The sequence below is a fragment of the Pyrus communis genome, chromosome 13 (genome assembly GCF_041283825.1).
Source record: "Pyrus communis isolate YQ-2024b chromosome 13, ASM4128382v1, whole genome shotgun sequence".
Taxonomy (NCBI): Eukaryota; Viridiplantae; Streptophyta; class Magnoliopsida; order Rosales; family Rosaceae; genus Pyrus; species Pyrus communis.
Genome location: NC_142577.1, coordinates 28,678,451 through 28,705,674, shown reverse-complemented (window position 1 = coordinate 28,705,674; position 27,224 = coordinate 28,678,451). Strand labels below are relative to the sequence as shown.

Sequence of the window (27,224 nt, the reverse complement as noted above, 5' to 3'; positions counted from 1 at the left end):
GTCCAATAATTCTCTTTTAAAGCCAACAAGAACAAAAAAAAAAAACATTAATAATAATTTAGCAATAGGCAACTCCAGCCACTCTATCTCTTCAAACCTCAACCACCCAGTTTCTAACCTCCCCAACTCCCCACCGCCACCTCCATTACCACCCATAACAATTTGGAAATTAAAACATTATTCCCAACAACCCACGATTAACAAACCCAAAAGAAACATGTCAATATTTTTATTTTATTGGAAAAATTAATTGGTATTATTAACATATGGTCCACACACAAATCAACATTTTCAGCATAATTCAAACATGTTAGAAGGACTACATTGAAGAGAGAGCCATTGTGTGGCTGGCAAAAGGTCAGCAAATGGACATTGATGGTTGGGATCTTTGGGGGTTTCATTGTGGGTGATAAGAAGATGGTGGTGGGGGGGTTGGGAAGGGGTAGAAATTGGGGGTGGTTAGGGTTTGGGGTGATGGCATGGCCGGGTTTTCTAGTGTTGGAATTTTGTATTTTATTTGTTTGTTCTTCTTCATTATGGGTGTAGAAAGAAAATTATTGGGCATATTCGAAATTTCAAGATTAAAAACTATATATTGGGTGTAGAAATAGTATAAATGGGTATGAATTAAATTTTCCTAAATAAAAATACCATAGTAGAGTATCTCAAATATAATAGATGCCTTTTAACTACTTAGAGCATTTCTGATAGAGATGTCAAATTCTAAATTAATGACTTCTATGGCAACGTCAATTTTCTTTTTTTGTTCCAACCGATTTGTTTTTTTATTATTGTGTTAATGATTTCGAGGCTCACTTTGGTAAATTAAATATTTATTTAATGACAATATGAAAACAGAGCATTTTGTGTATTTTAACTTACCACATTTAATTTCGTATATCCCTTATATTTCTAATAAAAGTAATGCTAGAAAAACCAACTATTTAGATCAAATTTTGTAAATTACATGACGTGGTTGTCGGTGATTTGATCATTATTTAAGTATTGATTAACGTATTTATTTTTTATTGATGACCCATCACGTAATTTGTAAATTTGTTTTGAAAAATTGATTTATCTAACATTACTCTACTAATAATTTAGTTGCTAATTATTAGACTTTACAACATATCGTGTTGTAATGTGTTGGATGTTGTTTCTTAAAATAAAAAAAGGTTTGTGTTGTGTCATCTTTGCGTTGTGCAAGATTATATTCTTTTGAAACAATATGTCAACTTATCGTGCACAAATATACATATAACGTGTAGTTGTTGAGTCTCCCGAATGAACATTGATCCGACCAAGGATTTGATAAAAGCTTGAGCCTAGAAACTAATTAGTATTATTTATGATAGCTACAATCTAACTACTAATCACGAAATATACAACTTTCTCCTTTGTGTTTTGTTTATCAAATCAAACGCACGGGCAGAGACTCTCTCTCTCTCTTTCTATGTACAATCTTTTCAAAGATCCCATAGCCATGATCTGGTTAGATTAGAAAATGATAAAAAATTATTATTTTAAGAGTAAATTGTAGCAATGATCCCTTAACTTTAATCAAATTAGAGCAATGATCTTTCAACTAAAAATTTATTACCATTGGTCTTTCAACTCATTAAAATGTGTAGTTATGGTTATTTTCATCAACTTCGTCAAACTTTTGTCAAAATGAGTTGTATTGGAATGTCCATTGCTACAATTAGGATTCATCAACTCATCAAAATATGTAGTTATGATATTTTTTGTCAATTTCTTCAGAATTTTGTCAAAATGAGTTATGTTGGAATGACCATTTCTACCATGGGTTAAAGTTGAAGAACCATTTCTCCAGTTGGATCAAGGTTGAGGGATCAATAATAATAGATTTTTAGTTAAGGGACTATAGCGGCACGTTTTATTGAGTTGAGGGACCAATAGTAATGGATTTTTACTTGAGAGACCATTGTTCTAATTGAGTTAAAGTTAAAGGACTATTGCTACAATTTACTCTTATTTTAAAGAGAACAGAAAGTGTAAAACTATTATAACATAAGAAAGTGAAGAGTTTCGAACCCAAAATGCATAGATAAAAATCAATATCATATCTACTAAGATATTAAACCACATGGTATAATAAAAAACAATGAAAACAAAGACCATAAATTTTTTATTCAGACAAACACTTAGTATCATAATCTGGTAACAATTCTCAATATTTATAAGTTAAAAATTTTAGATTCGACTTGACTAAATTCAAGTTCGTAACCAAATTATTACGTCAGACCGTTCAGGTCAAATCTTTTACCTTAAATACATGGTTTATTTTTAAAAATTATTCAAAACAAACTAACAAAGTTGTCTCCTCCTAACCGAGTAACAGTCCCCAGTTTCATCCGTTTTCCGTGAAATTTCTCGTGTCTTCCATCCATTCAACTCAACCACCTTCCAAGCTCAAACTTATCAACTTTCCAAACCACCAAACGACATCGTACTCTTAACTATCATTACATTTACATCCCCCCTTCACGGTTTTGCGCTTATGTCTCTTGTGCACTGTTCCGCTCGCCATTTCTTCTTCCTTCTCTGAAATTCTTAGCTTCGAATCTCTTTATTTTCCGACTACAAATGGCGGCCAGAATCGGGTCCTTCCACCACAGCTTCGCCGAGAGAAGCAAGGAACGGCTGCTTTCGCGAAAAGGGTACTCCGACTTTGGCTTCAACAGCTCCGAAGCTGGCGACGAACACGTCAAATGCGGCTGCTTCCGGAGATTCTCCGATGGGTTCAACAACTTCTGCAACAATTTCCAGGACACTTTCACCAAATTGTATCAAATGGGTCGTTCCGATCCTCGAAAAGCCATCTTTGCGACCAAGATGGGGATGTCGTTGGCGCTCGTGTCGCTGCTCATATTTTTCAAGGAGCCGCTCAAAAGTGCCAGCCAGTATTCCATCTGGGCAATCCTTACTGTCGTCGTCGTTTTTGAATTCAGCGTAGGTATTACTTCAAAGATTACCCCTTTTTTTTGGCTTTTGCGTTTTGATCGAGATTTTGTTTGTTTGTGAGATTAATGTCCTTTTTTTTGCTAAAGGTGCAACCTTGAACAAGGGTTTTAATCGAGCTTTGGGGACGTTATCGGCCGGCGGGCTTGCTCTGGGGATTGCAGAGTTATCTGTATTGGCAGGAGATCTGCAGGAAGTTGTAATTGTAATCAGTGTGTTTATAGCAGGTAATCTAGTTTAAAACAATTGATAATTTGATCATTAATCTACATCAGTTGAGAAAGTTTGATACTTTGTTTATGACAAAACCATTTTTTTTCTGAATTTTGGCTGTTGGGTATTGTGGTAATTAGGATTTACTGCTAGTTATATCAAGCTTTATCCGACAATGAAGCCATACGAATACGGATTTCGGGTATTCTTGTTGACATATTGTATCGTCTTGGTGTCTGGGACTTCATTATTCCTTCAGACAGCATTCTATCGATTGCTGCTTATTGCAGTCGGTGCAGGCATTTGTTTGCTTGTAAATATATTCATATACCCCATCTGGTCAGGGGAAGATCTCCATAAGCTGGTGGTGAAAAATTTAAGGGGTGTGGCTTCTTCTTTGGAAGGTTGGTTCGTTTACGACATAATGTTGTGTGCATTTTAGTTCACACTGCATTGCAGGATTGATTTTGATGGTTTCATCTTTTGTTCTGTTATAGGTGTCGTTAATCAGTATCTGCAATGTGTTGAATACGAGAGAATTCCTTCAAAAATTCTCACCTACCAAGCTTCTGATGACCCGTTGTATAGTGGTTATAGATCAGCTGTGCAATCTTCAAGCCAAGAGGAAACTCTGGTATGCTGATATAAACAATTCTGCTTCTAGTCCTCTGAATTTGAACTAGAATCGCAGGAACTTTTAATTCAACTAAATCGAATTGAAATAATTTTGCAGTTAGGCTTTGCTGTATGGGAGCCACCGCATGGCCCTTATAAGTCATTCAGTTACCCCTGGGTAAACTATGTCAAAGTTGGCGGTTCACTGAGGCATTGTGCATTCATGGTCATGGCGATGCACGGATGCATACTTTCAGAAATCCAGGTAAATATATATTTTTCCTCCTTCCTGTGACTTTTCAGAATGTACATAGCAGAAGAGAGAGGAGCTGTTGGTGGCAGCATTAAATTCTGAATCTCCATTTATAGAGTCTAGGAGATGGATCTTGCAGTTCATGCTGTTCGTTTGAAGATAAAATGAGCTTATGAGTATTGTAACCTTAAATCTTGAAAACGTAGCCTGGTTTTACGTGAATTATATTTTGTTTAAGGCAATAGTTATGTGTACTATTAATTTAGGCTTATGTTCAATTTCCAAGATATTGATCATCAGCAGCCTGCAGAAGTACTGATGAGAAATTTCTACTGTTCCCTGAAAATAACATGGAAAAGGGATTTGAAAGTTTTTGTTTTGGCTTTGTATAGAAGAATTGCTTGCCATTTCCCTGCTTGCAAAGATAAGAAATTTTTCCAAACCATGCAACATGTCAAACCCTGTAGTGATTAAGAACACAGATTTCTTCTTAATTCTGTGTTTTTAGTTTCCCAATTGATTTATTAGTTTCTTAATTTTCAGTTTCATCATCAGGTTTTTGTGAATGTGTTTCTGTAGGCACCACCCGAAAAGCGACAGGTTTTTGGCATGGAGCTCCAGAGAGTTGGTGTTGAAGGTGCTAAATTGTTACGTGAGCTAGGAAGCAAAGTAGAAAAGATGGAGAAATTAAGTCCCAATGACATACTTTTCGATGTGCATGAAGCTGCAGAAGAGTTGCAGATGAAAATAGACAAATACTCATACCTTCTTGTCAATTCAGAGAGCTGGGGACCTGAAGTACGTCCCAAGGAATATGAAGATCCTGTGCATTTTGTCGATAAAGACAATGAAAATAAGCAGGTGGTGATCGATTCTCTCAGTGAATATTGGGATCCTCAGAATCCAAGCACAGCTGCTGATCCTTCCATTCAACAATGGATATCTACAGAAAGTCTGTTAAAAAAACCAATATCATGGCCGCGCCTCTCATTCAACGCGCATGCTGTGCAAGAGGAACCTGAAGAATCAAAAGTTTACGAAAGCGCCAGCTCTTTATCTTTGGCAACATTTGCATCGCTTCTGATTGAGTTTGTGGCTCGGCTTCAAAATCTGGTGGAAGAATTTAAAGAGCTGAGTGAGAAGGCAAAGTTTAAGGATCCTGTTGAAGCCAAGGAGGAGGTTGTTGGGTTCTGGACCAGACTATTCAGGAGTTTGCGGTTGAAGAATTAAAGAGTGGATTTTTTTTTTTCAGGTTGGTTGGTACCTAATTATAATTTTGATCCAAGGATTTGGAGGTAATCAGCGGTCACTAAAACAAGTTTGACAAATTGATTTCTTTGTTGGGTAACGAATTACCTTTACAGATTGTATTAAAAACTGGTGTAGAAGGGCAGTGTGAGGTTTTCTCTGTTTTGAACTCTTCGATTTGATAACATTTTGATGCGAACCAAGCTGGGAAAATCCTCGTTCTGAGAAAAGTCCGGTTGATCACAGAAAATCTGATGAGACCAAATGATGGAGAAGAAAATAATTTGGAAGTGAAAACTCCAGTGAAGCATGAAACTGCGTATGCGTTATCAAATCGCATCCTAACTGATGTATCAGTGTATCATTTGTTTAAATTTTGGCCAAGTTTGGATCTCATTTGTTATAACTTGTTAGAAGTTGATGTGTAATGTATGACTTGTACTACATGAGACGTGCCTAAAGGTTTTTTCTTGGGCGTCAAGTTATGTTCAGTAAGACAATGTGCTTGATTCTCTTAGTCTGTACCGTTACCAATGGATATTTTTGCTGTTGTATACGGCGGTTATATGTACCTCATCTATATGTATGGTGGTCCAAAATCTAACAACGAACGGGATGCATTTCCTAAACCACATCACTTCTTATCAACAACACGAAAATTATACAACGGTAAAAAACACTTTCTAGTAAATAAAAATAAAAACGCTTTCTACTACGCTTAATAAAATAAAAATAAAAAGTTTTTATGCGCCGTGGTCTGTAGAAACTCTTTCTAAATATGTTCTCTAGGTGTCTTTTTAGAAGGGATTGCATCCGTTTCGGACCTTAGTGTTCGGAGCTTAGGGATCAATTCATCTGGGCTGCACCAATTCAATCCAACGGTCTCCATTAACTCATTTTTCCAGCCCACCACACAAAACCAACGACTCTGATTTCCTTTACACACCAATCAACGACCCAAATGATTTGATCCTTAGGCTTTGGACACTAAAGTCCGAAACGGATCCAATTCCTTTTTAGAAAACACTTGTTTTTTTAATCAAATTTTTCACATGCTCCTGACAGAAGCTCTTTTAGCAAAAGAACTTCCTATCGGATTCAAACAAGCACAAAGAACGAGAGCTTTGCTCACATGCACCCTTTGTTTCACAGCTTGAAATTAAATCTCAACTGTCCACTCGTGAAGAAAAAAAATGTGTGGAAGAGAATTTCTAGAAAAGATGATTGCGTCACGATTGGGCCAAGGCATGTGAAGCCCACTAAAGATGGGCTAGTTTACGTTCTTCTATACTTATGGCCCACTAATACTTTATGTAAAGATGGGCCCAAGAAACAAAAAAGAACCATAATAACGAGTCTCGGGTCGTCTGGTATTCTCTCCCTCTCTCTCTCTCTCTCTTTTTCCGCTCTTAACAGATTGTCGAATCGGAGGCAGCCGGCGGGAAGGGCACTGAGATCGGTAAGGCCGTTGCCGCTTCTAAGTTTCATCGCTTTCCTCTTAGGTAATTCAAAAATTTATGAATTTTTTTGCTCTAGCTTGATTTTTGGCATCTGTTTGATTGCTGAGAAAACTAAGTGAGAAAAATGAAATCAAATTCCAACTTCCAATTTTTTGTTTTCGTTTCCTGAAATTTTAGAGTAATTCAGCTGAACCAATGCGTCGCTGGTTTTTGAATCCAAGATTTCATCTTCGTTCTCTTCATTTTCTCTCAATCATTTTCCTTATTTCCCCCTTTGATTTGAATTCTAGGGTTTGATTTAGATCTCACAGTGCTGATCTGACGCTTTACCTAATGTCGATGTATTAATATCCTGTAAATCGTAGGAATCGAAGCAATAATCAAAACCGAATGAAAATATAGCGGTTTCATTAGTTAATATTTCTGCATATTTACTTATGATAACTTGTTTCGGTGTTTGAAGGTTCTGGAAAAGGTTTGAATTACAATGTCTGTGGTTGATGAACCGCTATACCCAATAGCCGTTCTCATAGACGAGCTTAAAAATGACGATATCCAGCTGCGGTTGAACTCAATCCGCAGGCTATCTACAATTGCACGTGCCCTTGGGGAAGAGCGAACTCGTAAGGAATTAATCCCCTTTCTGAGCGAGAACAATGACGATGACGATGAGGTACTTCTTGCAATGGCGGAAGAGTTGGGGGTCTTCATTCCATATGTTGGGGGAGTCGAGCATGCGCATGTTTTGCTCCCGCCCCTGGAGACCCTTTGCACTGTTGAGGAAACCTGTGTGAGGGACAAGGCTGTGGAGTCGTTATGTAGGATTGGGTCTCAGATGAGGGAAGGTGATTTGGTCAACTGGTTTATTCCTCTTGTGAAGGTTAGATAACTCATTTTCTTCTGTGCTCAGAAGTTTATTACTTAATTTTGTTTTAGGATTGGATGGGACTGAATGACGACTTTATTCTCGTCCTAAGCATTATTTCCGATTGCCTCACGGCCGGGCTAGCATTTAAATTATTGCTGGGCAGTCCCTTGTGAATCTTTACATCTCTGCCATGCAGATACTTCTAAAATTAAATTGTCAGTCTTTCACAATTATATGGATCTTTTACTAGATATATATGCTATATATAATTCAAGGAGGACATATGAAATGTGTTGAATAGATTTGGATCATTCGATTTTGCATGTTCGGTGAAGGAATTGTAGTATTTTACATATATAATCTTAAAAGTTTCAGCACTGGCATTTATATCACAACATCAGTTCATCACTGTCGTGCAGATGTTGCATTTTGTTACAATGTGCTTGAGTTTTGTATCCTTTCACCCTCAGCAAATTTTTCTTCCAAATACTTATTATATTTTTTTTTTCTTCTCAGAGGTTGGCAGCTGGTGAATGGTTTACAGCTCGAGTCTCTGCATGTGGGCTTTTTCATATTGCCTACCCTAGTGCACCAGATACATTGAAGACAGAACTGCGATCAATTTACAGTCAGTTGTGTCAAGATGACATGCCTATGGTTAGGAGGTCTGCTGCTACAAACCTAGGAAAATTTGCAGCAACTGTTGAACCTGCTCATCTGAAGGCTGATATCATGTCTATATTTGAGGATCTTACTCAAGATGGTAACTGAATGCTGCCTTCCCATTCTCAATCTTTTAAAGTTAAAGCTGCCACATTTAGTTTCATATTAGATGAAGATTCGCCAAGTTATATTTCTTACAATTAGTTTCATTTTAGATCAAGATTCTGTTCGACTCTTGGCCGTTGAGGGCTGTGCTGCTCTTGGGAAGTTGTTGGAGCCCCAAGATTGTGTTGCACATATCCTCCCTGTTATTGTTAACTTCTCTCAGGTAAACCATGTATTTAGAATGTTGAATTCTACATTTGGTTATATTCATCCTATTTTTGCTTAAAGGCTGAATGGATAGTTACAATAATAAGGCATGCGTATGGAAGCTGTTGGGCATGACACTTTGGACTGTCACTAGTAGGTTTTTTGCATTCGAAAGAATATCATTGAATGTTTTGCATCTTAACAATTTTTCATTCCTCTGAATAGGATAAGTCTTGGCGTGTGCGTTACATGGTTGCAAATCAACTATATGAGCTTTGTGAAGCTGTAGGGCCTGAGCCTACAAGGTATTTATTGTCATACCACAGCCATGTGCTAAAATGAAGATAGTAGGAATAGGCTATTTTGATTTCTAAAGAAGTTTTTTTTTTTTTTTTTTTTTTGAAATATTGGATTTATTGTGGTTGTCTTTGAAGGACGGACCTGGTTCCGGCATATGTGCGATTGCTTCGAGATAATGAGGCTGAAGTACGCATAGCAGCTGCTGGCAAAGTTACCAAATTTTGCCGGATTTTAAGTCCAGAACTTGCAATTCAGCATATTCTTCCATGTGTCAAGGTGTGTTTGCTTTAATGCAAAGTTTTTCCTTTCTTAGTGTTGTTAATTGTTAACTTCAACTTATTCTTTTGTACTGGTAATTTCAATACTTTCCAATGACCTTTGCAGGAGCTGTCATCAGATTCTTCCCAACATGTCCGGTCTGCTTTGGCTTCAGTTATAATGGGAATGGCTCTTGTATTAGGAAAGGTGAGATTCGGTGTCATTTTTTTGTTCTAATTTATAAACAGTTTGACAAATAATGAACTGGAGCTGATATGAGGTGTATATGGCTAACATTAAATGAATATTTTTGGTTGGATGGCTAGTGGAGCTGAATATTTGTTGGAAAGTCCATACATCTGTGAAGAAGTTGGGAAAAAAATATGAATGAGATGTGTACAGGTCCATACTCCAAATTTGAATCCGGATGACTAAATGGTATAAGTCAATGAATCATAATGACATTCCTTTCGCATAATTTTCTCACTTGAAACGTAAATGTTGTGTGCCTAGAAGGTTTTATGATTGCAATACAATTTCTACTAATTTACAGTGTTGTAAATTGACTTTTGTTGTGATAATAATTGAAAAGGAGCCTGCATGCCGGTGTGAGCGGCTTGTGTTTGCATGTAAACTATTTGTCTTAGTTTTTTTATATTCCACGCAGATTTGGCCTGCAAATTGCCTCTTAGTTGTTTTAGTCTCAATCCTACAATTGATGTTTTAATCTTATGATGTGCTCTCTATGATCTTTAAAGTACATTACTTGCATACATCTCATTCTTAGGGTTATTGCAGGATGCTACAATTGAGCAGCTCCTTCCCATTTTTCTTTCACTCCTGAAGGATGAATTTCCTGATGTGCGTCTTAATATCATTAGCAAGCTTGATCAAGTGAATCAGGTCAGTTTAAATTTGAGAAAGTAAATGCATTATATTTCCCCCCATTTATGCTTTCTTTGACTCTACGTGTTTTTAAACTCAATTTTTAGACCTCAGCATTTGGTAATTTTTGGTCTTTCCTTATCAAAATATCAAAGGTTAGATCTTTTCAAGTGAATGCTGAAGCGTGTCATTCTTGCAGGTTATTGGAATTGATTTGCTGTCTCAATCCTTGTTACCAGCCATAGTTGAGCTAGCGGAGGATAGACATTGGAGGGTTCGACTGGCAATAATAGAGTACATACCTTTATTGGCAAGTCAGCTGGGTGTAGGGTTCTTTGATGATAAGCTTGGTGCCCTTTGCATGCAGTGGTTACAAGACAAGGTTAGTGTATTCCTACATTTTGAGTACATCTCACTTCATGATAAGCCTAAAGGGAAGAAATGTTGTTCCTTCTTTCTCTTCCCCCTTCTCTGTCCGTCTCTCTATCCCTCTACCGCCCCCTCCCCACAAAGAAAGAAAGACAGGGTGCATACTCATTAGTGCTTTCTGCTTTGGAATCTATTGCAGGTCTACTCAATTCGTGATGCTGCTGCTAATAATTTAAAGCGTCTGGCAGAAGAGTTCGGTCCAGAATGGGCAATGCAACATATTGTTCCACAGGTTTTTTTGATGACTTTGATTAATTCAGTTGCCACAAGTTCTGCCATGGGAGATTTCAGAAATGTTGAAAATAATGTCATTGTTTTGTCCTGACTTTACGGCTTTTATCTGCCTGGAAATTAGAATTATAGGCTTAGAATGGTTTTATGTAGGAAGATTTGCCTGCAACCACTTTTCTCATCACATTATTATTGATTTCTTGTGGATGTTTGAATATACTATTTAAAATTCACCGAAATTGTGGACAAGACAGCTTATGGCTTTTAAAGTTTGGTCGCTTACCACATTTTCGACTTTGTAGCTTTCATCATTATTTTATTCTTTAAGGGTTATGTATATACTGTACTCTCAAAATTTTGGGAATTTATGTCATTTGGGCAGGTCCTTCAGATGATAGACAATCCACACTATTTGTATCGAATGACAATTCTGCGTGCAATCTGTCTCCTTGCCCCGGTTATGGGTCCAGAAATCACATGCTCAAAACTGCTGCCAGTGCTCGTCAATGCGACAAAGGACAGGTATAAACACAATATGAATTGTGTGTACCAAATAGGAAAGATATGATGCCGGTGGAGTTATTCCATTCAGTGGCCTAAATTCTTTGTTTTTTCCTCAGAGTACCGAACATCAAATTCAATGTCGCAAAGGTGCTGCAGTCCCTTATCCCCATAGTTGATCAGTCTGTAAGTATCTATTTGAGTCCTTTGTAATTTGTTATTTCATGTATTCACTGTCTGTCTTCTTTCTTCCCGGGCTTAAATTTTCTTTGACGTTGACAGGTGGTGGAGAAAACAATTCGTCCCTCTTTGGTTGAGCTCAGCGAGGACCCAGATGTTGACGTCCGGTTTTTCGCTAACCAGGCACTTCAGGCAATTGATCATGTCATGATGTCAAGCTAGTAGCCAGGATAACTTTCAGTCTAGGGGGTTCTTTGCTCATGTTGAAGATGGAAGGCATCATTTCTGCGAACTCGGAGTACGTCGTTAACGTGTTCTTTCATTGCCGGGAGCGTCTGAGAGTAAGTGTGTGCTAGTAATTTGTGCCTAACATGCCGGACCGTTTTCGGGTTCCCGCGATTTTACGTTATGCCGTCGTATATGGGTAAAATGTGTAATATTAGCATCGAGAATTTGTATTTGTTATTTTGTTATGATGGGTCTTCATCGGTAGGAAAGTATTGTCTTAGATTTGAAGAACCTTTTTATTTGTTGGTGAATATATCCTTATATTTTTTTTTTGTTTAATATTTTGTTGGTTGCAAGTGTTGGAAATTCAACTCAAAACAAGTTGGTGCTAGCCATTGTTGAAAAACAATGTCAAAGTTAGGCATGGAAAGTTAGGCAATATTAGGTATGGTTGAATAAAAATTATTAGGTGCAATTAATGTGTTTTGTGTGGTAATAAATAATCTTAGTTTAATCATTTGGTTTGCTATAAATACCCAAGCTCTCAAGCATTGTAAATCATCCCATCCAAATCCCACTTCCAATTGTGAAGAAGCTTGTAAGCTTTCTTATTCCAATAGTTTGTAAACCTTTTTCATATATCAAAGTCCAAGTGTTTTGCCAAAGCTTGTTGCTTCCCTCCTTTCTCTATTTCTTTCTTTGTCCAATTTTATTTGAGAGTGCAAAGTGAAAGAGGTGTGATAGAGTTTGTAAACTTATCACCCACATATTTTGGTATTGAGTTAGTAAACTGTCAAATACCAACAATTGGTATCAGAGCCAGAATACCATTCTGGCAGGTGCAGCAGTTATGGCGTCCAACTTAGTGCAACTCCAAGTTCCCACATTGAAGAAAAAAAATTATGAAAGATGGTGCATCCAATTCAAAGCATTGTTTGGATCACAGGAGCTATGGGAAGTTGTCAGTAGTGGGTATGTTGTACCCACTGTCGAGCAAGAAGCCGTATATACTGCGGATCAAAGGAACACTCTCAAGGACTTACGAAAGAAGGATCAAAAGGCGCTGTATCTTCTATACCAGGGTTTGGAAGATTCAACGTTCGAGAAGGTTGCAGAAGCAACAACGAGCAAGCAAGTATGGGATACACTCAGTACAATCTACAAAGGAGTAGATCGAGTCAAGAAAGTGAGGTTACAATCACTTCGAGCAGATTTTGAAACTGCTCATATGAATGAAGGGGAGAGCATCTCCGACTATCACTCAAGGCTCATTGTGATAGTAAATCAGATGAGGAGAAATGGCGAGAGACTCGATGAAGTACGAGTTGTGGAGAAGATACTCCGGTCACTCACATCTAAGTTTGAGCATGTGGTGACTGCCATTGAGGAATCCAAGGATTTGGAGGTGATGAGCGCAGAAGAGCTACTAGGATCCCTCCTAGTTCACGAGCAACGCATTCAGAAGAATGCAAGCCCCACAACGCTAGAGCAAGCTTTGGAGTCAAAGTTGAATATTGACAAACCAAATAAAGGTCGTGGGCAGTGGAACTCACGTCGTGGGAGCTCATCCAACCGTAGCCGAGGACGAGCCCGAGGAAGAGGTCGAGGCTATGCACAAAATCAAGGTCAGTCTCAGGAGTGGAGATCTACTCGAGGAAAGGCGCATATCCAGTGTCACAACTGTAAGCAATATGGACATTATGCCAATGAATGTTCACATAAAAATGGTGAGCATGTCAACATGGCAGAATCAAGTGGAAATACTGATGAAGAACTTACAATCTTACTAGCACACCATGATTCCAGTAGCCAACAAGATGTTTGGTATTTGGACTCTGGTGCAAGCAATCACATGTGTGGAAAGAAGGAGTTTTTTGCCGAACTCAAAGAAGGGGCCTATGGATCTGTAAGTCTTGGTGACTCCTCAAAGTTGCCAGTTGAAGGCAAAGGGAAGATCAAGATCATCCAGAAGGATGGAAGAGAAGAATACATCTCCGATACCTACTACATACCGGGTATGAAGAGCAACATTCTGAGCATTGGTCAACTGCTCCAGAAAGGGTACATTATACATATGGAGAACATGCTTCTCACTCTCAGGAATGCAAGGAGAAAGCTTATTGCACGTGTTCGAATGTCAAAGAACCGGATGTTTCCGTTGAATTTGAACACAAAGATTGGAAGCTGCAACATCGGTGTAATGGAAGATGAGTCATGGAAATGGCATCTTCGATTTGGCCATCTTAATTTCAATGGCCTAAAGTTGCTGTCAAGTGGAGGAATGGTTCGTGGTCTACCCCAGATTGAAGCCACACGCCAAGTATGTGAAGGTTGTGTGCTTGGCAAGCAAGCACGACTATCGTTCCCTGTTGGTGATACATGGAGAGCAAAGGCACCACTGCAGTTGGTGCACACAGATATATGTGGTCCATTGGATCCCATGTCTTATGGAGGTAATAGGTATTTTATTACCTTCATTGATGATTTCAGTAGAAAGACTTGGGTCTATTTTCTCAAGGAGAAGTCAGCTGCCCTAAAAATTTTCAAGGAGTTCAAGGCACTCACAGAGGCAGAAAGTAACCACAAGCTTGTGGCTGTGAGATCAGATAGAGGTGGAGAGTACACCTCCAATGCTTTCCAAGCATATTGCAAGGAGCAAGGAATTAGGCATCAACTTACTGCTGCCTATACCCCACAGCAAAATGGGATAGCCGAAAGAAAGAATCGAACCATCCTTGACATGACAAGGTCCATGCTTAAGGAGAAGAATTTGCCAAAAGAGTTATGGGCAGAAGCTGTAGCTTGTTCGATTTATTTGTTGAATCGATGTCCAACAAAGAGTGTCAAGAGGATGACACCACAAGAGGCTTGGAGTGGATACAAGCCGAATGTTACACACCTAAGAATTTTTGGGTGTGTTGCATATGCTCAAGTTCCAGAAGCCAAGAGGAGGAAACTTGATGATAGAGGTGAGAAGTGTGTGTTTGTGGGCTATAGTGAAGAGTCCAAGGCATACAAGCTCTACAACCCACTAACTGGCAAACTAGTGGTTAGTAGAGATGTCATCTTCAGTGAGGAAGAGACATGGACGTGGAACAACAAAGAAGTCAGTAAAGAGAAGATCGTCTCCACTGATTTTGAAGAACCAGAAGTTGTACCACCGATTGAGCAACAGCCTGCTCAAACAATCACAACAACTCCAGTGCACAGAATTGCAAGGAGTGGTCCTACATCTAGTGAGGAAAGCAGCTCCTCAACTCCAGTGAGGTTAAGGAGTCTCACAGAGATTTATGGACAAGAAGAAGAAGAAGAAACCAACCTTTTCTGCTTGTATGCAGACCACGAGCCTTTCTCATTCAATGAAGCTGTGGAAGAAGATTGTTGGAAGAAAGCCATGGAAGAAGAGATCCATGCCATCGAGAAGAATGACACTTGGGAGCTGACTAAGCTCCCACCAAATCAGAAGGCTATTGGTGTCAAGTGGGTTTACAAGATCAAACGCACTGCAGATGGGAGTGTGGATCGATACAAATCAAGGCTTGTAGTAAAGGGCTACAAACAGAAGTATGGAGTGGACTATGATGAAGTCTATGCTCCAGTTGCGAGACTTGACACGGTAAGATTGCTAATCTCTCTTGCCGCACATCATAAATGGAAAATTTATCAACTAGATGTCAAGTCAGCCTTCCTTAATGGAGTACTTGAGGAAGAAGTGTACGTGGAACAACCGGAAGGCTTCCAAGTACAAGGAGAAGAAGATAAGGTGTATCGTTTGAAGAAGGCTTTGTACGGCCTCAAGCAAGCACCACGAGCTTGGAACTCAAGGATCGACAACTACCTTCACCAAAATGGATTTCAGAAATGTCCATACGAGCATTCAGTTTACATGAAGAATGGTGAAAAATGGGAGTTCTTAATTATTTGTCTCTATGTAGATGATTTATTGTTTACAGGAAACAATGAGGCAATGTTCCATGAGTTCAAGCAATCCATGTTCAGTGAATTCGAGATGACTGACAATGGATTAATGTCATACTTTCTTGGCATAGAAGTGAAGCAAGAAAGTGATGGTATCTACATCTCTCAACAAAGGTACATGAGAGACATATTGAAGAAGTTCAATATGGACAAGTGCAACACTGTCAATACCCCAGTCGCAACTGGATTGAAGTTGTCCAAAGGAGGAGAGGGTGAGTTTGTAAACTCAACAGTGTACAAAAGCCTCGTTGGAAGCCTAAGGTACCTTACAATCACAAGACCTGATATAGTTTATGGTGTTGGACTCGTGAGTCGATACATGGAAACACCAAGGGAGTCTCATTGGCTGGCCGCCAAGAGAATTTTGAGGTACATAAGAGGTACTCTAAACTATGGTCTATTTTATAATTTTGGTGAAGATGCAAAATTATTTGGTTATTCAGATAGTGATTGGGGAGGTGACCAAGATGAAAGGAAAAGCACAACTGGCTATGTGTTTTTTCTAGGATCAACAGCTTTCTCATGGACTTCAAAGAAGCAATCAATTGTTGCTTTGTCATCATGTGAAGCCGAGTATGTTGCTGTAGCCTCAACCGTGTGTGAGGCAATTTGGTTAAGAAATCTGTTGAAGTCAGTGTGTCATCCACAAGTGGAATCGACTGTGATTCACGTAGATAACGTGTCTGCAATCAAACTTGCAAAGAATCCTGTTCAACATGGAAGGAGCAAGCACATTGATACCAGGTTCCATTTTCTAAGGGACCATGTGAAGCAAAAGACAATTGAACTTGTCTACTGTCACACCAAGGAACAAGTGGCAGACATCTTCACAAAGCCATTGCCAATTGAAACATTCCGGCTACTGCGTGAAATGCTAGGAATGAAGGCGTTTTGATTTGAGGAGGTGTGTTGGAAATTCAACTCAAAACAAGTTGGTGCTAGCCATTGTTGAAAAACAATGTCAAAGTTAGGCATGGAAAGTTAGGCAATATTAGGTATGGTTGAATAAAAATTATTAGGTGCAATTAATGTGTTTTGTGTGGTAATAAATAATCTTAGTTTAATCATTTGGTTTGCTATAAATACCCAAGCTCTCAAGCATTGTAAATCATCCCATCCAAATCCCACTTCCAATTGTGAAGAAGCTTGTAAGCTTTCTTATTCCAATAGTTTGTAAACCTTTTTCATATATCAAAGTCCAAGTGTTTTGCCAAAGCTTGTTGCTTCCCTCCTTTCTCTATTTCTTTCTTTGTCCAATTTTATTTGAGAGTGCAAAGTGAAAGAGGTGTGATAGAGTTTGTAAACTTATCACCCACATATTTTGGTATTGAGTTAGTAAACTGTCAAATACCAACAGCAAGAACGTTAGAGATCTCCTTCATTCATCACTTAATATTTAGCTTCTGATTGGTAAACAATTTAAACTTGTGAATTAAAATTAGAGAAATGCCAAGGGGACTCTTAAAGTGGCTATGTGAGTTCTTTGTCATCTCATAGTTTAACGTTAATTTTTGTTCCACATGTTATAAAATATTGTGCTAAACTCAAGAGGTGGCAGAGTCAAATAGATAGTCCAACTTTTTCGAATCTTCTTAGCCTTTCTCTTAAAATTATACTAGCCGATGAGTACACACTGTGTGTGTGAACAATTTCATTTTGTTTTTTATTTATTTATTTATTAAGGAGTGTGGTTAGTTTTTAAAATTTTAAAAAGAATATGAAAAAATGATGATGAGATAATTTCTCTTAATAAGTGCATATTTTATCTTAATATTACATAATTACTATTTTGTCCTTCTTATGTAAATATTGTGTATTAAAAGTGAGGACATAATAGGAAAAATAAGGATATAATTGTCATTTTATCAAAAGATACGAAATTACTATTTTTCCCTCCTTATGTAAGTATTGTGTCACATCCCAGCCTCCCACCTTAAAGATATTGTCCGCTTTAGCATTCCCTCTGGACTATGTCGCAGCAGAGCTACCACACGGTTTTGTTCTTGTGGCCGAGTGTTAGTCCGCAGACCACATCTCCCACCACAAAAGGCCTCTTCAAAGTTGAAGCACCAGGCATGGACATATAAGGCCCAAAGACCACGCCCTCACGGGCGATGTGGGATACTACAATCCACCCCCCTTAGGGAGCCCGACGTCCTCGTTGGCACACCACGACCGTGAGTCTGGCTCTGATACCATTATATTGTAGTATCCCACATCGCCCGTGAGGGCGTGGTTTTTGGGCCTTATATGTCCATGCCTGGTGCTTCAACTTTGAAGAGGCCTTTTGTGGTGGGAGATGTGGTCTGCGGACTAACACTCGGCCACAAGAACAAAACCGTGCGGTAGCTCTGCTGCGACATAGTCCAGAGGGAATGCCAAAGCGGACAATATCTTCAAGGTGGGAGGCTGGGATGTGACAATTGTGTATTAAAAATGAGGGCAAAATAGGGAAAAAAGGGGCAAACGATACAAAATTACTATTTTTCCCTCCTTGTGTAAGTATTGTGTATTAAAAGTGAGGGCAAAATTAGAAAAAAAAAAAGTGAAAAAAAGTTGACAATGAGGGTTCTCTTAATAATAGTATAGATTCGATTTGAGGTTCAATATACATACCACCTATTACGAGGCAAAATCTTGGTTGAAATCAGAGAGAGAGACTTGTTTTGTCACTAATTCATCACGCGATAAGTTTTTATCGAATGAGTAATTCACTTTTGAATATGTGGCAAGCATCAATCGGTGTGTTACTCAGTCTAAATTGATTGCAAAAGAGAATCTAATAGAATCTCTCATCTCTTTCAATAGTCCAAACTAATTGGTTACATGATGAGAAAAAGTACGTGTCTAAGTTACACGGTAGAATCTCTCGCCTGTTTGATGCGTCTTCAAAGAGTAATGCAGCTGCCAACCCACGTGACAATGGAGTTTGGTGGGTAACTTCAGCAGAATGTGAGTGAATGGTATTCGACTACTCGAGAGGTCCAAACTGACGGTACGGTAGGCGGTGGACGGTGGAGTTGTGGCCTAAATTCGTATACTATATGAGAGAATGAAAAGACCTACGACCCGGGGGTTGAGGCACTGTAAACAGTAAACAGTAAACGTACGACCGATGGTTCGCACCTGGTGCCCCCCACCCCCCCACCTACCAACCACCAAATAATAATTGAAATCTTGGTTTTGCTGCATTGCTATTAGTTTGGTGTGGTGCGTTATGCATGCGACATGGCCTATAAATACAGCCATAGAACCACATGGATGTTAAATTCACCCAAACCTAGCATTATTCCATGGATCATCTTCACGACATAGAAGTGGCAGACGAAGAACGAGAACGTATGAGAAGTATGCAGGTATTTCATAAATTACATATATATGGGACGAATCTGTAACACCATTGTTTTTTTCATAACTTTTGACACACGTTTTTGTGAAGCCCACTCCATAATGTATTTTAACGATCTGAATATGCCATCTTTTAAGTCTTCCCTCAAAGATCATGTCTACCAAAAATCATCTAAATCTGAAATAGTAATCAAACAGGTCAACTTCGTAATATATTTCATGTCATGCACCTTTTTTTTTTCTTCATTTTTTTTAAAATTAAAAACTATAAATTGAAGTAGTTATCAAATATACCCCTAAATACGCATGATGAGTAAATTACCATTTCCAGTACTACTTGGTGTGGGATAACATTCGCGACAGATGAAGTATTATAGTTTTGGTAACTTTCAGATTAAAGAATATATGATAATCGATCTAGCAATATCCAGTTAAATTTCATGCAGGTTGGAGGAGCTAGGGCATGGGAACATCGAATTACACAGAGCAATATGATCAGCGTTGTTCCTTTTAAGTTCTACAATATTCAACTCATTAACATTTGTTTTTGCAGCAAACGACTCGGCAGTAAATTCATCTGGAGCACTCATTTGAGCAAGAATACACAACTGATATTAATAGGCGAAGGTTCCCATCTGCAGCCCCGCGAAGAAACCTCAACCACGAAGTTTCACGAGGGGCAGCGGAGGCGTATCTTGGCCTTCGACTGTCAATATGCTAGCCGTGACTAAGAGGAGGATATATATGCATGAATTTGTTTTGATGGTCATCATAAACTCACGTTAACAAATGTTTGCTAAACTTGGCCACCGCCGCACCAACCCCCGCATCAACCACCACACCATAATCCCTACTCTCTTTTGTCCAACTCAGTGATTGCTAATCCCTCAACTAATGCAAAATAATAAGGATTTAAAAGAACATTTCATATCAAAAGATCAAGATAAAGTCCTATGATATTAATCTTGTGATGGAGGCCATTGTTGATCCTTGGCCATGCTTCATGCAAAGAAGAAACATATTTAATCATGAGTTATGGTGTTTGGATGTCCATTCCAATCTAATCAAAGCTTTTTGCGACAAACAATTGAAACCATATGGCTGTGTGATTAATTTTTCGGCATTACCCTAAACCCATTTCCCATTGGGATCAAATTTGGTGTTGGAGAAATTTTTATGGGTGCTTATAACTGGATTTGGATCCTCTCCTGAGCTAATGGAGAGGATCATCCTCATCAATTATCGTGGGCCGTTAGATTTTTATCCAACGGCTACAATTATTATAACTTTAAAGGGACCCCCTGTTTGTAACCGTTGGATAAAAATCCAACGGCCCACGATAATTGATGAGGAGGATCCTCTCCATTAGCTCAGGAGAGGATCCAAATCCCTTATAACTCACATGTTATAATTTAAGTAGAATAGTAACGTCACATGATTGTGTTCTAGATACACTAAAAAATTACTCATAAATTTAGTATCCTGACATTACTCTTAAATAAATCTTACTTCATAGTTTATATCTCTCCCACACACATAAATTTACCATCCTCCTCTCTTCTTCGATGCTTCACAAAACGCCCAAGTTCCTATCTTTCAATATAATCCATCTCTGAAATGCAAACCAGGGCATGCCAAACACCCCTAAGAGTACTAGCACTGCTACTCCTCCTCCTACTCTTCATAGGGTTGCAAAATAGGTGGTGGTGATTAGCGCCGCATGGCATCGCCAATCGCCAATAAGCATCGGAGGCTGCCAAGCTCAGCAGAGACCGAGGTTGCTTCACCATATGGTACTTCTCCGAACTGGTCCTCGTCTCCCTCCCAAATAAGGATTGTAGCAAAATTTTACCTTTAACAATCAAAGGCTCAATCGAATTTTACTGATTCAAGTGATAGTGATTAACAGAAAGTGATTCGAACACAAAACTTCGCGTGTACGGAGCGTCGGGAATTAATATTACAAAGTCTCGTGGCCGCATTATGGGCTATATTGGCAGCCGCACTATCACCCACCATGAAGATTCTGGAAACGTCGCATTTCCTTGACCACCATGTATTATTAATTGTATTATTAATTCTATCTTTTTTGTTTTTTTGGCAAGATCAAGCTTACCAATTTTTGTCCTTTTGTGCTTCTGTCCAATTTGTAGCAAAAATGTTGCTAAACTTGTACAAATATTTGACCATCCAAATGTAAGCGCGTACCATAGCAAACCGATGCCCTTAATTGATTGATCTTTACCTTCGTTTACGTTTAAAATTGTATGTATATCTTTTGATGCTCTTAATTGATCTTTACCTTCGTTTACATTTAAAATTGCACGTATATCTTTTGATGGACCAAATTTTATGGATAATTGATTTTATATTTCATATAAAAGTGACTGTTTGCACTAAATTAATTTAAACTACGGAAAAAGAAATTTAAAATAGAATAATTAATTAATTAAAGCCCCTAAATTTTCTAATTAAAGATAGTTAATCGTTATTAGTCATCCTAATTATCTATCATGAACAGTGCACACGAATTCAATAAGCAAAACGAATTGACATGTTCTTAACGTACGTGCATGACATATTCTTGAATTTGGATGCATTTGCAGACAGATAATATGCAAATCAGCATTTCTGCATCTATATCCATTTTTGACCACAAACCAAGTATTTTGTGTGCTTCGATCTCTCCCAAACTTTATATATAAATCCCGAACTCTTCCCTTCAACAACCCAACTCACCATTTCCTGATCAGAAATCCCAAAACAGAAAAAGCACTTTTGATTTCCGTACTCTTGATCAATAATTCAACATGGAAATGCTCACAAACACTAATCTTGCATTCGAGGATGAAAGTGCTTATGTCGACGGCGATGATGTCTTTTTTGCCGAGATTAGAAGCCAGATTTTGGCCTTGACATCTGACAATGAGGATTTTCCAGACTCGAAAAGCGCAAAATATAACTCATTTAGTAGCAGTGTCACCAAACGTCCTGCAGGTCACACTATTTCATCATCACTTGGATATATAAGCTGGTTGGGAAATAAGAACAGTAGTAGTTATGCAGTACCAGCTTCCCTTGCAAAGTTGTGGGAAAACAGCAATATTACTGGGACTGGAGTTTTTATCCCACAAGCTGTAAAATCCAGAAGAGATTGCAGGCCAAGTAAATCACTCTAATCCTTTCTTAATTACGATTAATCTTTCCGCATAGAAGAAAAAGGGTTTTATTCAATTTTAATTTACCAGTGACTAATTTTTGTCTGGTGTCCGGCAGGAAGTATGAACAACGACAGGAGAAGAACTTACAAGCGAGTGGAGAACATGAACAAGCAGCCATGAGCACAAGTTTGCCAACCTCAAATAATGTCACGCCCCAGAGTGTTGCAAAACAAAACAGATTGCCGACAGGCGAAAATTTTGCAGTATAGACACTGCAAGCATCATGTGCCATAAGTGTTATTGGCACTCCAAAAATCTCATTCTACACTCCTTACAAGTATTTTTCTTTCCTAATATAAAAAGTTTGGAGTGTAGAATGAGATTTTTGAAATGCTAATAACAATTCTCTAATTATATACCATTTTCAGGATGTATTAGTCACGATTACTCTAAAATACTAGAAATTGTAACCCAATTTATTTATTTAGTTGTATCAAATAACAAACCACAAAGAATATGTCATATTTATTTGTTTTAGTTGTGTCGAGCTTGAAATTGACACAATGACTCCTAGATGCTCAAGAAACAACGCCGTTTTGATTAGGGTAGAGATTTTTTCTTCTCGTGCAGTCCTCTTTGTTTTTTAGTCTCCGAATTGAATAAATCAAAACAAAATCAAAAGAACCAAAGAGAAAACAAGAGTTCAAAAATCATTACCCTTTTGTAATATTAGGCGAGATTTTTGTAAAAGCCAAGGAATGGAACAACTAGTCCTACAATTCAGATTCCCCAAAAATGCTTCCAGTCCCCACAGACTATCTGATGCGATTAGTATAGAACATAATGCTAAAATGAGTATACATCCATCCATTTATGCCAAAGAGGACATATTCTTTTAACTTAATTACATGCTAGGGAATCACCAGTCGACCTTACCTAATTATCGACGTTTCGAAAAGCATCATAAGGAAAAAAAAGGGTGTCCGAAAAGTCCGAATCTGCATTTTTCATAGTTAACCATCTTCATGGTCTCAGCACTAGAGCTGGTTTACTAACAAGGGGGGAAATACCTAACTTTTTTTGTAGGTCCTAAGGTGGGGCGGTCGAGCTGATAGTGAACAACATTAGTCCCTAGGACGCGCTTGCCATAAAGAACTGAGTGCTCGGAGACGAGAGAAGTGCTCACTGATGACAAGAAGGGCGCGAGCTGCTTGGCGAGTGGTCAGAATCCGATGCAATTGTTGCAGAGTTTGCTGTCTCAAAAGGTCAGCCTAACAAGTAAAAAAGGTGTGCAAGTTAGTTTTTGCATATCAAATGTATGTGCATAAAAGCTCGCTTGGTTACCTGGTGAAGGAAATTCTCAAGTGTGGCCAGCTTTCCCATGGCAATTGCCATTTGGCCCATGTAGTCCGCGACATTATCAGAACCAGTGGGGCAATGACTTGGCGAGGAAAGTGTTTCCACAAGAGATTGTTGCAAAGCTTCCATCCCTTGTGACAAGGCATCTTCAGCCTGTTGGGAGGATTGCTGCAGATTGCATATTCCCATCAACTGCTGGTCTGTTAAAGGTTCGAGGTGGTTCCCAAGTATCTGAATATCCAATGATAAAAACACGATTAAAGATAGGCCTACGGTGAAGTATATACAACTTAAAAAACAAAAATCAAATAGAAGATCACCTTGAGAAGTTCAGACGAGCGGAATCCACCCAACCACATAAAACACCTTTCAGCGGGCGTCTTCCACATGCCAGAGAGCATGTGAAACACATCAATCTTTGCAGCAATGCTCTTCAACCTGAATATCTCATCATAATGTGTCATTACGCTGTCAACTAGAATCCGCAATTCATTATCTCCCATATGGGAATTCACAGCTGATCGCATTTCATGTATCAGCCGCTGATGTTCTTCAAGCCAGCGTGCATACTCCAAGTTGAATGTTAAGGCCCCTGACAAGTACAATCAGTCATCAGAAACCATTGGATCAGGACATGCTTATCCAAATATCATATCATATATTCTATACAAGTTACCCCGAACTGCAAACGATTGTTCATTGAATGCAGGACACAAGAAATTGCAAAACCTTTACAGCATTTTATGTTTCGTTTTCTTTAATTATCAAAACTAATTAAAATCTTCATGGATCCAACTGAAATAACTTACCATTTCCTGCCACTGAATGACCATGATCCCCTGGAAGTCCATCTGCAATATATATACCCTGCATTGAAACACCACCAGAAGAAATGAATAATTACATATATGTATACACACACATATTACCGATGAAAAATACAAAGTCGTTCACCTGCTGGCGGGCTCGCTGAAGCTCTTGCTCTAGCTGCGAAAGCCTAAGTCGACTATTTTCCAGCTGCTGGACATATGCCTATGTATCCAAAACCAAAACCTATAAATGATCCAAATATGTTCCATTCATTAACTTAAGACAATGTAACATTTTCATTCAACAGTTCAAGGTTGAAGAGGCTCAGTAAATTTGGGGGAAACATCAGTAAACTAGAAGGGCATCAAAAGGTAAGAAAATTAGAGGAAGGGAGCAGAAAGTAAATGGTTAAAAGGGTAAATCCCACCAAAAGAGAAGTGAAAAAGGGGAGGGAGGCTAAAAAAATAAGCCTTTGCTATTAAAGAGAATGAGAAGGCTGAGAAGCATTTAAGGCAAACCTAATTTCTATAGACCTGGCAGTGAATTTTCAGGGTTGATACCAAGATTTTGTCTCAACATAGCTAAAAGATTTAGACGCTGGGTTACAGACCTACACCCTGGTATACCAGTGTGTCACGCCAAACGAATAACGCGATCCCATGTGTTTTAATGCTCTCACATGACGTTACATAATTAGTCTAAGATGTCACGGCCTAACAAGGTGTAGGGAAGCCTTCTCGATGAAATTAAAAAGAAATAAGACATTCAAATACGTGCTGATGGAAATTAAAGATGTATACTTTCTTCCTTTGTCGACTCTTCCTTGCTGCTTCTCTGTTCTGGGCCAGCCTACGTAGTGTCTGTAGATAAGTTAGCTTAATGGGATTAGCATTTAAGATCGAAAATTACTTTCTAATTAATAAAATCACTTTTATCAATAATCCAAATATCCTAACCTTTTGGTCACCAGTAGTTCTTTCCTTTGCCTGCTCTGTGGAATCCACTACCATTAGTGCTCCATGCTGCACTCCATGAAGCTTAAAACAAAATCGTATCTCACATTAATCCACTGACACTAAAAAATTAGAAAGCTAAATAAAGTTTACAGTAAAATATGCAGATTTAAAGCAAATCAACTTAAGATATGGGCCAAGTTATTAAGGTACTAATTGAATTGAAAACATTCTGGAAGCTATTTTTTGAACTGACAAAGCGATATTCTAAATTATTTATAATTTACGGGAGGGAGATTCGAACTATAATGCAAAGGGGGCGAGCCGTAAGCACACTGCTCAAGCCAACCGACGGAACAAACGTCTTGAAGCTTGAAACATGGATGGTAATCCAAAATTCCAAATTTCAAAAGATTCTCAATTCCACCAGGCCTATAGAAAGATTCCCATGAAAAAGTATGGTAGCAGTCTAGCAGACACATATGCTCATGAAACAGAGACCAAGAGAGAGATGGTGATACATGGTTTTTGTCATCGGTGTCAACATCCGTCGAAGTGTCAGTCTGCTGGCTGTTGTCAGCCATGGCTGAATTATCACCCCAATTCTCAAAGTGTCCGTTTCCAGACGACGTCGTCCCTTTCTGCTGCTGGTACATGTATGGCTGCTGCTGTCCTGTGTCCACACACCCTCCTCCTCCTGTTCCGGTTATAGTTGATCCTATGTCCAAACACCCGCCAACGTTCAAGGTCCCGTACTGCAAGCTATCGGGTACACCGCCAACATTGTTTGCTTTTAAGCTGAACATGGAGCCTACACCAGATTAAAACCCATATATTAGAGAGAGAAAGAGACATAAAGGAGGGGAGAGAGAGAGAGAGAGGATACTTGGGCTTAAAACAACAACATCATCGTGAGGGAAGGCGGTAGCGGACTGTTCAAGCTCTCCAAGATCCGTAAAACGCGTTTGGTTCCGGTCACTGTCGTCTCCCCTGTTTTTTCACATCGCAGAAAAAACAGAGCAATTGGGTTTATCTTTTACCGCTAAAAATCCGTATACTCCCATAAATTTCAAGACTTTATGTTTTTTACGCACAACCCATTTCTCATACGCCATTAAAACAAAACCCAGTAGAAGAAGAAACTTAAACATAAACAGTAAGAAGAGAGGAGAAAGAGAGACCTGAAATAGAAGGAAGAGTGGGAGTAGAATTCTGGGTTTGTTGACGCTGCTTTGAAGCTCTGCATTTTTTTTTTTACTGATTGGGTGGTGATTCCTTCTGCCTGCATCACTTTAAAGCAAAGAAAAGGTAAAAAAAGACGATCTTCATACGACCTTTAACAGTTGTGGAGAGAGAGAGAGAGAGAGAGCAGGGTGAGTTAAGTGAAGAAAATCTTGATGTAGCTTTAAGAAGAGGATAGCGTATCAGGACACCCTTTTTAATAAATTTTAAAACACCAGGCTTTTTATTATTGCTTTCTGACTTGGGATTTTAGCTTCCCAATACCCCAGAGAGAGAGAGAGAGAGAGAGAGAGAGAGAGAGAGAGGGCCTTACGTTTCCTCAGTCTCTCCCGTTAGAGCGTTTCGAACACTCTCTCCAATCTTGGAGAAATTTTTAATTTTAACAGAAACACAAATGGTATATCACGTGTTTTAATAGGAATGATGAGAAATTTTATTTTTTAAATTATTAACTTAACCACACAAATAAGAAAGAATGAAAAGACCATCCAAACAGAACGGCAAACAATTTGCCTCCAAATTAAGGAGCGTGGGACAACTAGTCCACTTCGCCCAAGACAAAAATAAGACCCCTATTTTGTTGATTCTTTTAGCTCTAGGGTCTCTTCCTGTACTCAAGAGTATAGAGTAGTAGCGTTTAGTTCTTTCTCTTTCTCTCTCGAGAAGAACTTTTACTAAATAGAATTGGAATTCAAATCAATTACGTATTATTACGAAAGTATGTCAAAATTTATAATTATGTGTGAT

General features: G+C 38.6%; 4 protein-coding genes and 1 long non-coding RNA gene across 7 annotated transcripts; 4 read left to right on the top strand and 1 right to left on the bottom strand.

Annotated features, from left to right (window-relative positions):
• The first annotated feature begins 2,414 nt into the window (after nt 1-2,414).
• Nucleotides 2,415-5,828, top strand: LOC137737612 (aluminum-activated malate transporter 4-like). Its single transcript, XM_068477148.2, has 6 exons — nt 2,415-2,977; nt 3,072-3,209; nt 3,336-3,599; nt 3,693-3,829; nt 3,929-4,075; nt 4,643-5,828. The coding sequence occupies exons 1-6, from the start codon at nt 2,608-2,610 to the stop codon at nt 5,291-5,293; spliced, it is 1,707 nt and encodes a 568-aa protein (XP_068333249.1). The 5' UTR covers nt 2,415-2,607; the 3' UTR covers nt 5,294-5,828.
• Nucleotides 5,829-6,651: 823 nt separating this feature from the next.
• LOC137736773 (uncharacterized) lies at nt 6,652-11,983 on the top strand. Of its 2 annotated transcripts, none has more exons than XM_068476039.2 (13): nt 6,652-6,770; nt 7,235-7,651; nt 8,156-8,402; nt 8,518-8,630; nt 8,840-8,919; nt 9,049-9,190; nt 9,299-9,379; nt 9,971-10,075; nt 10,257-10,439; nt 10,626-10,718; nt 11,100-11,239; nt 11,338-11,404; nt 11,501-11,983. In XM_068476039.2, the coding sequence occupies exons 2-13, from the start codon at nt 7,259-7,261 to the stop codon at nt 11,618-11,620; spliced, it is 1,764 nt and encodes a 587-aa protein (XP_068332140.2). In that variant the 5' UTR covers nt 6,652-6,770; nt 7,235-7,258; the 3' UTR covers nt 11,621-11,983. The 2 variants fall into 2 exon arrangements, with proteins under 2 accessions (XP_068332140.2, XP_068332139.2); XM_068476038.2 differs by having other exon boundaries at nt 6,652-6,813.
• Nucleotides 11,984-18,879: 6,896 nt separating this feature from the next.
• On the top strand, nt 18,880-20,048 carry LOC148692054 (uncharacterized). Its single transcript, XR_015955236.1, has 2 exons — nt 18,880-18,960; nt 19,506-20,048. It is a non-coding gene; the product is annotated as an uncharacterized LOC148692054 (long non-coding RNA).
• A 1,595-nt stretch (nt 20,049-21,643) lies between these two features.
• On the top strand, nt 21,644-22,343 carry LOC148692053 (uncharacterized). The gene is made up of 2 exons (XM_088682427.1): nt 21,644-22,117; nt 22,229-22,343. The coding sequence occupies exons 1-2, from the start codon at nt 21,763-21,765 to the stop codon at nt 22,291-22,293; spliced, it is 420 nt and encodes a 139-aa protein (XP_088538553.1). The 5' UTR covers nt 21,644-21,762; the 3' UTR covers nt 22,294-22,343.
• A 555-nt stretch (nt 22,344-22,898) lies between these two features.
• LOC137738046 (transcription factor TGA2.3-like) lies at nt 22,899-26,699 on the bottom strand. 2 transcript variants are annotated; one of them, XM_088683339.1, is made up of 10 exons: nt 26,417-26,699; nt 26,122-26,225; nt 25,757-26,046; nt 25,239-25,319; nt 25,083-25,142; nt 24,427-24,504; nt 24,282-24,339; nt 23,793-24,064; nt 23,458-23,703; nt 22,899-23,384 (listed from the first exon to the last, which is right to left on the bottom strand). In XM_088683339.1, exons 1-10 carry the CDS (start codon nt 26,521-26,523, stop codon nt 23,238-23,240), a joined length of 1,443 nt encoding a protein of 480 aa, XP_088539465.1. In that variant the 5' UTR covers nt 26,524-26,699; the 3' UTR covers nt 22,899-23,237. The 2 variants fall into 2 exon arrangements, with proteins under 2 accessions (XP_088539465.1, XP_088539464.1); XM_088683338.1 differs by having other exon boundaries at nt 25,239-25,304; nt 26,417-26,646.
• Nucleotides 26,700-27,224: the final 525 nt, after the last annotated feature.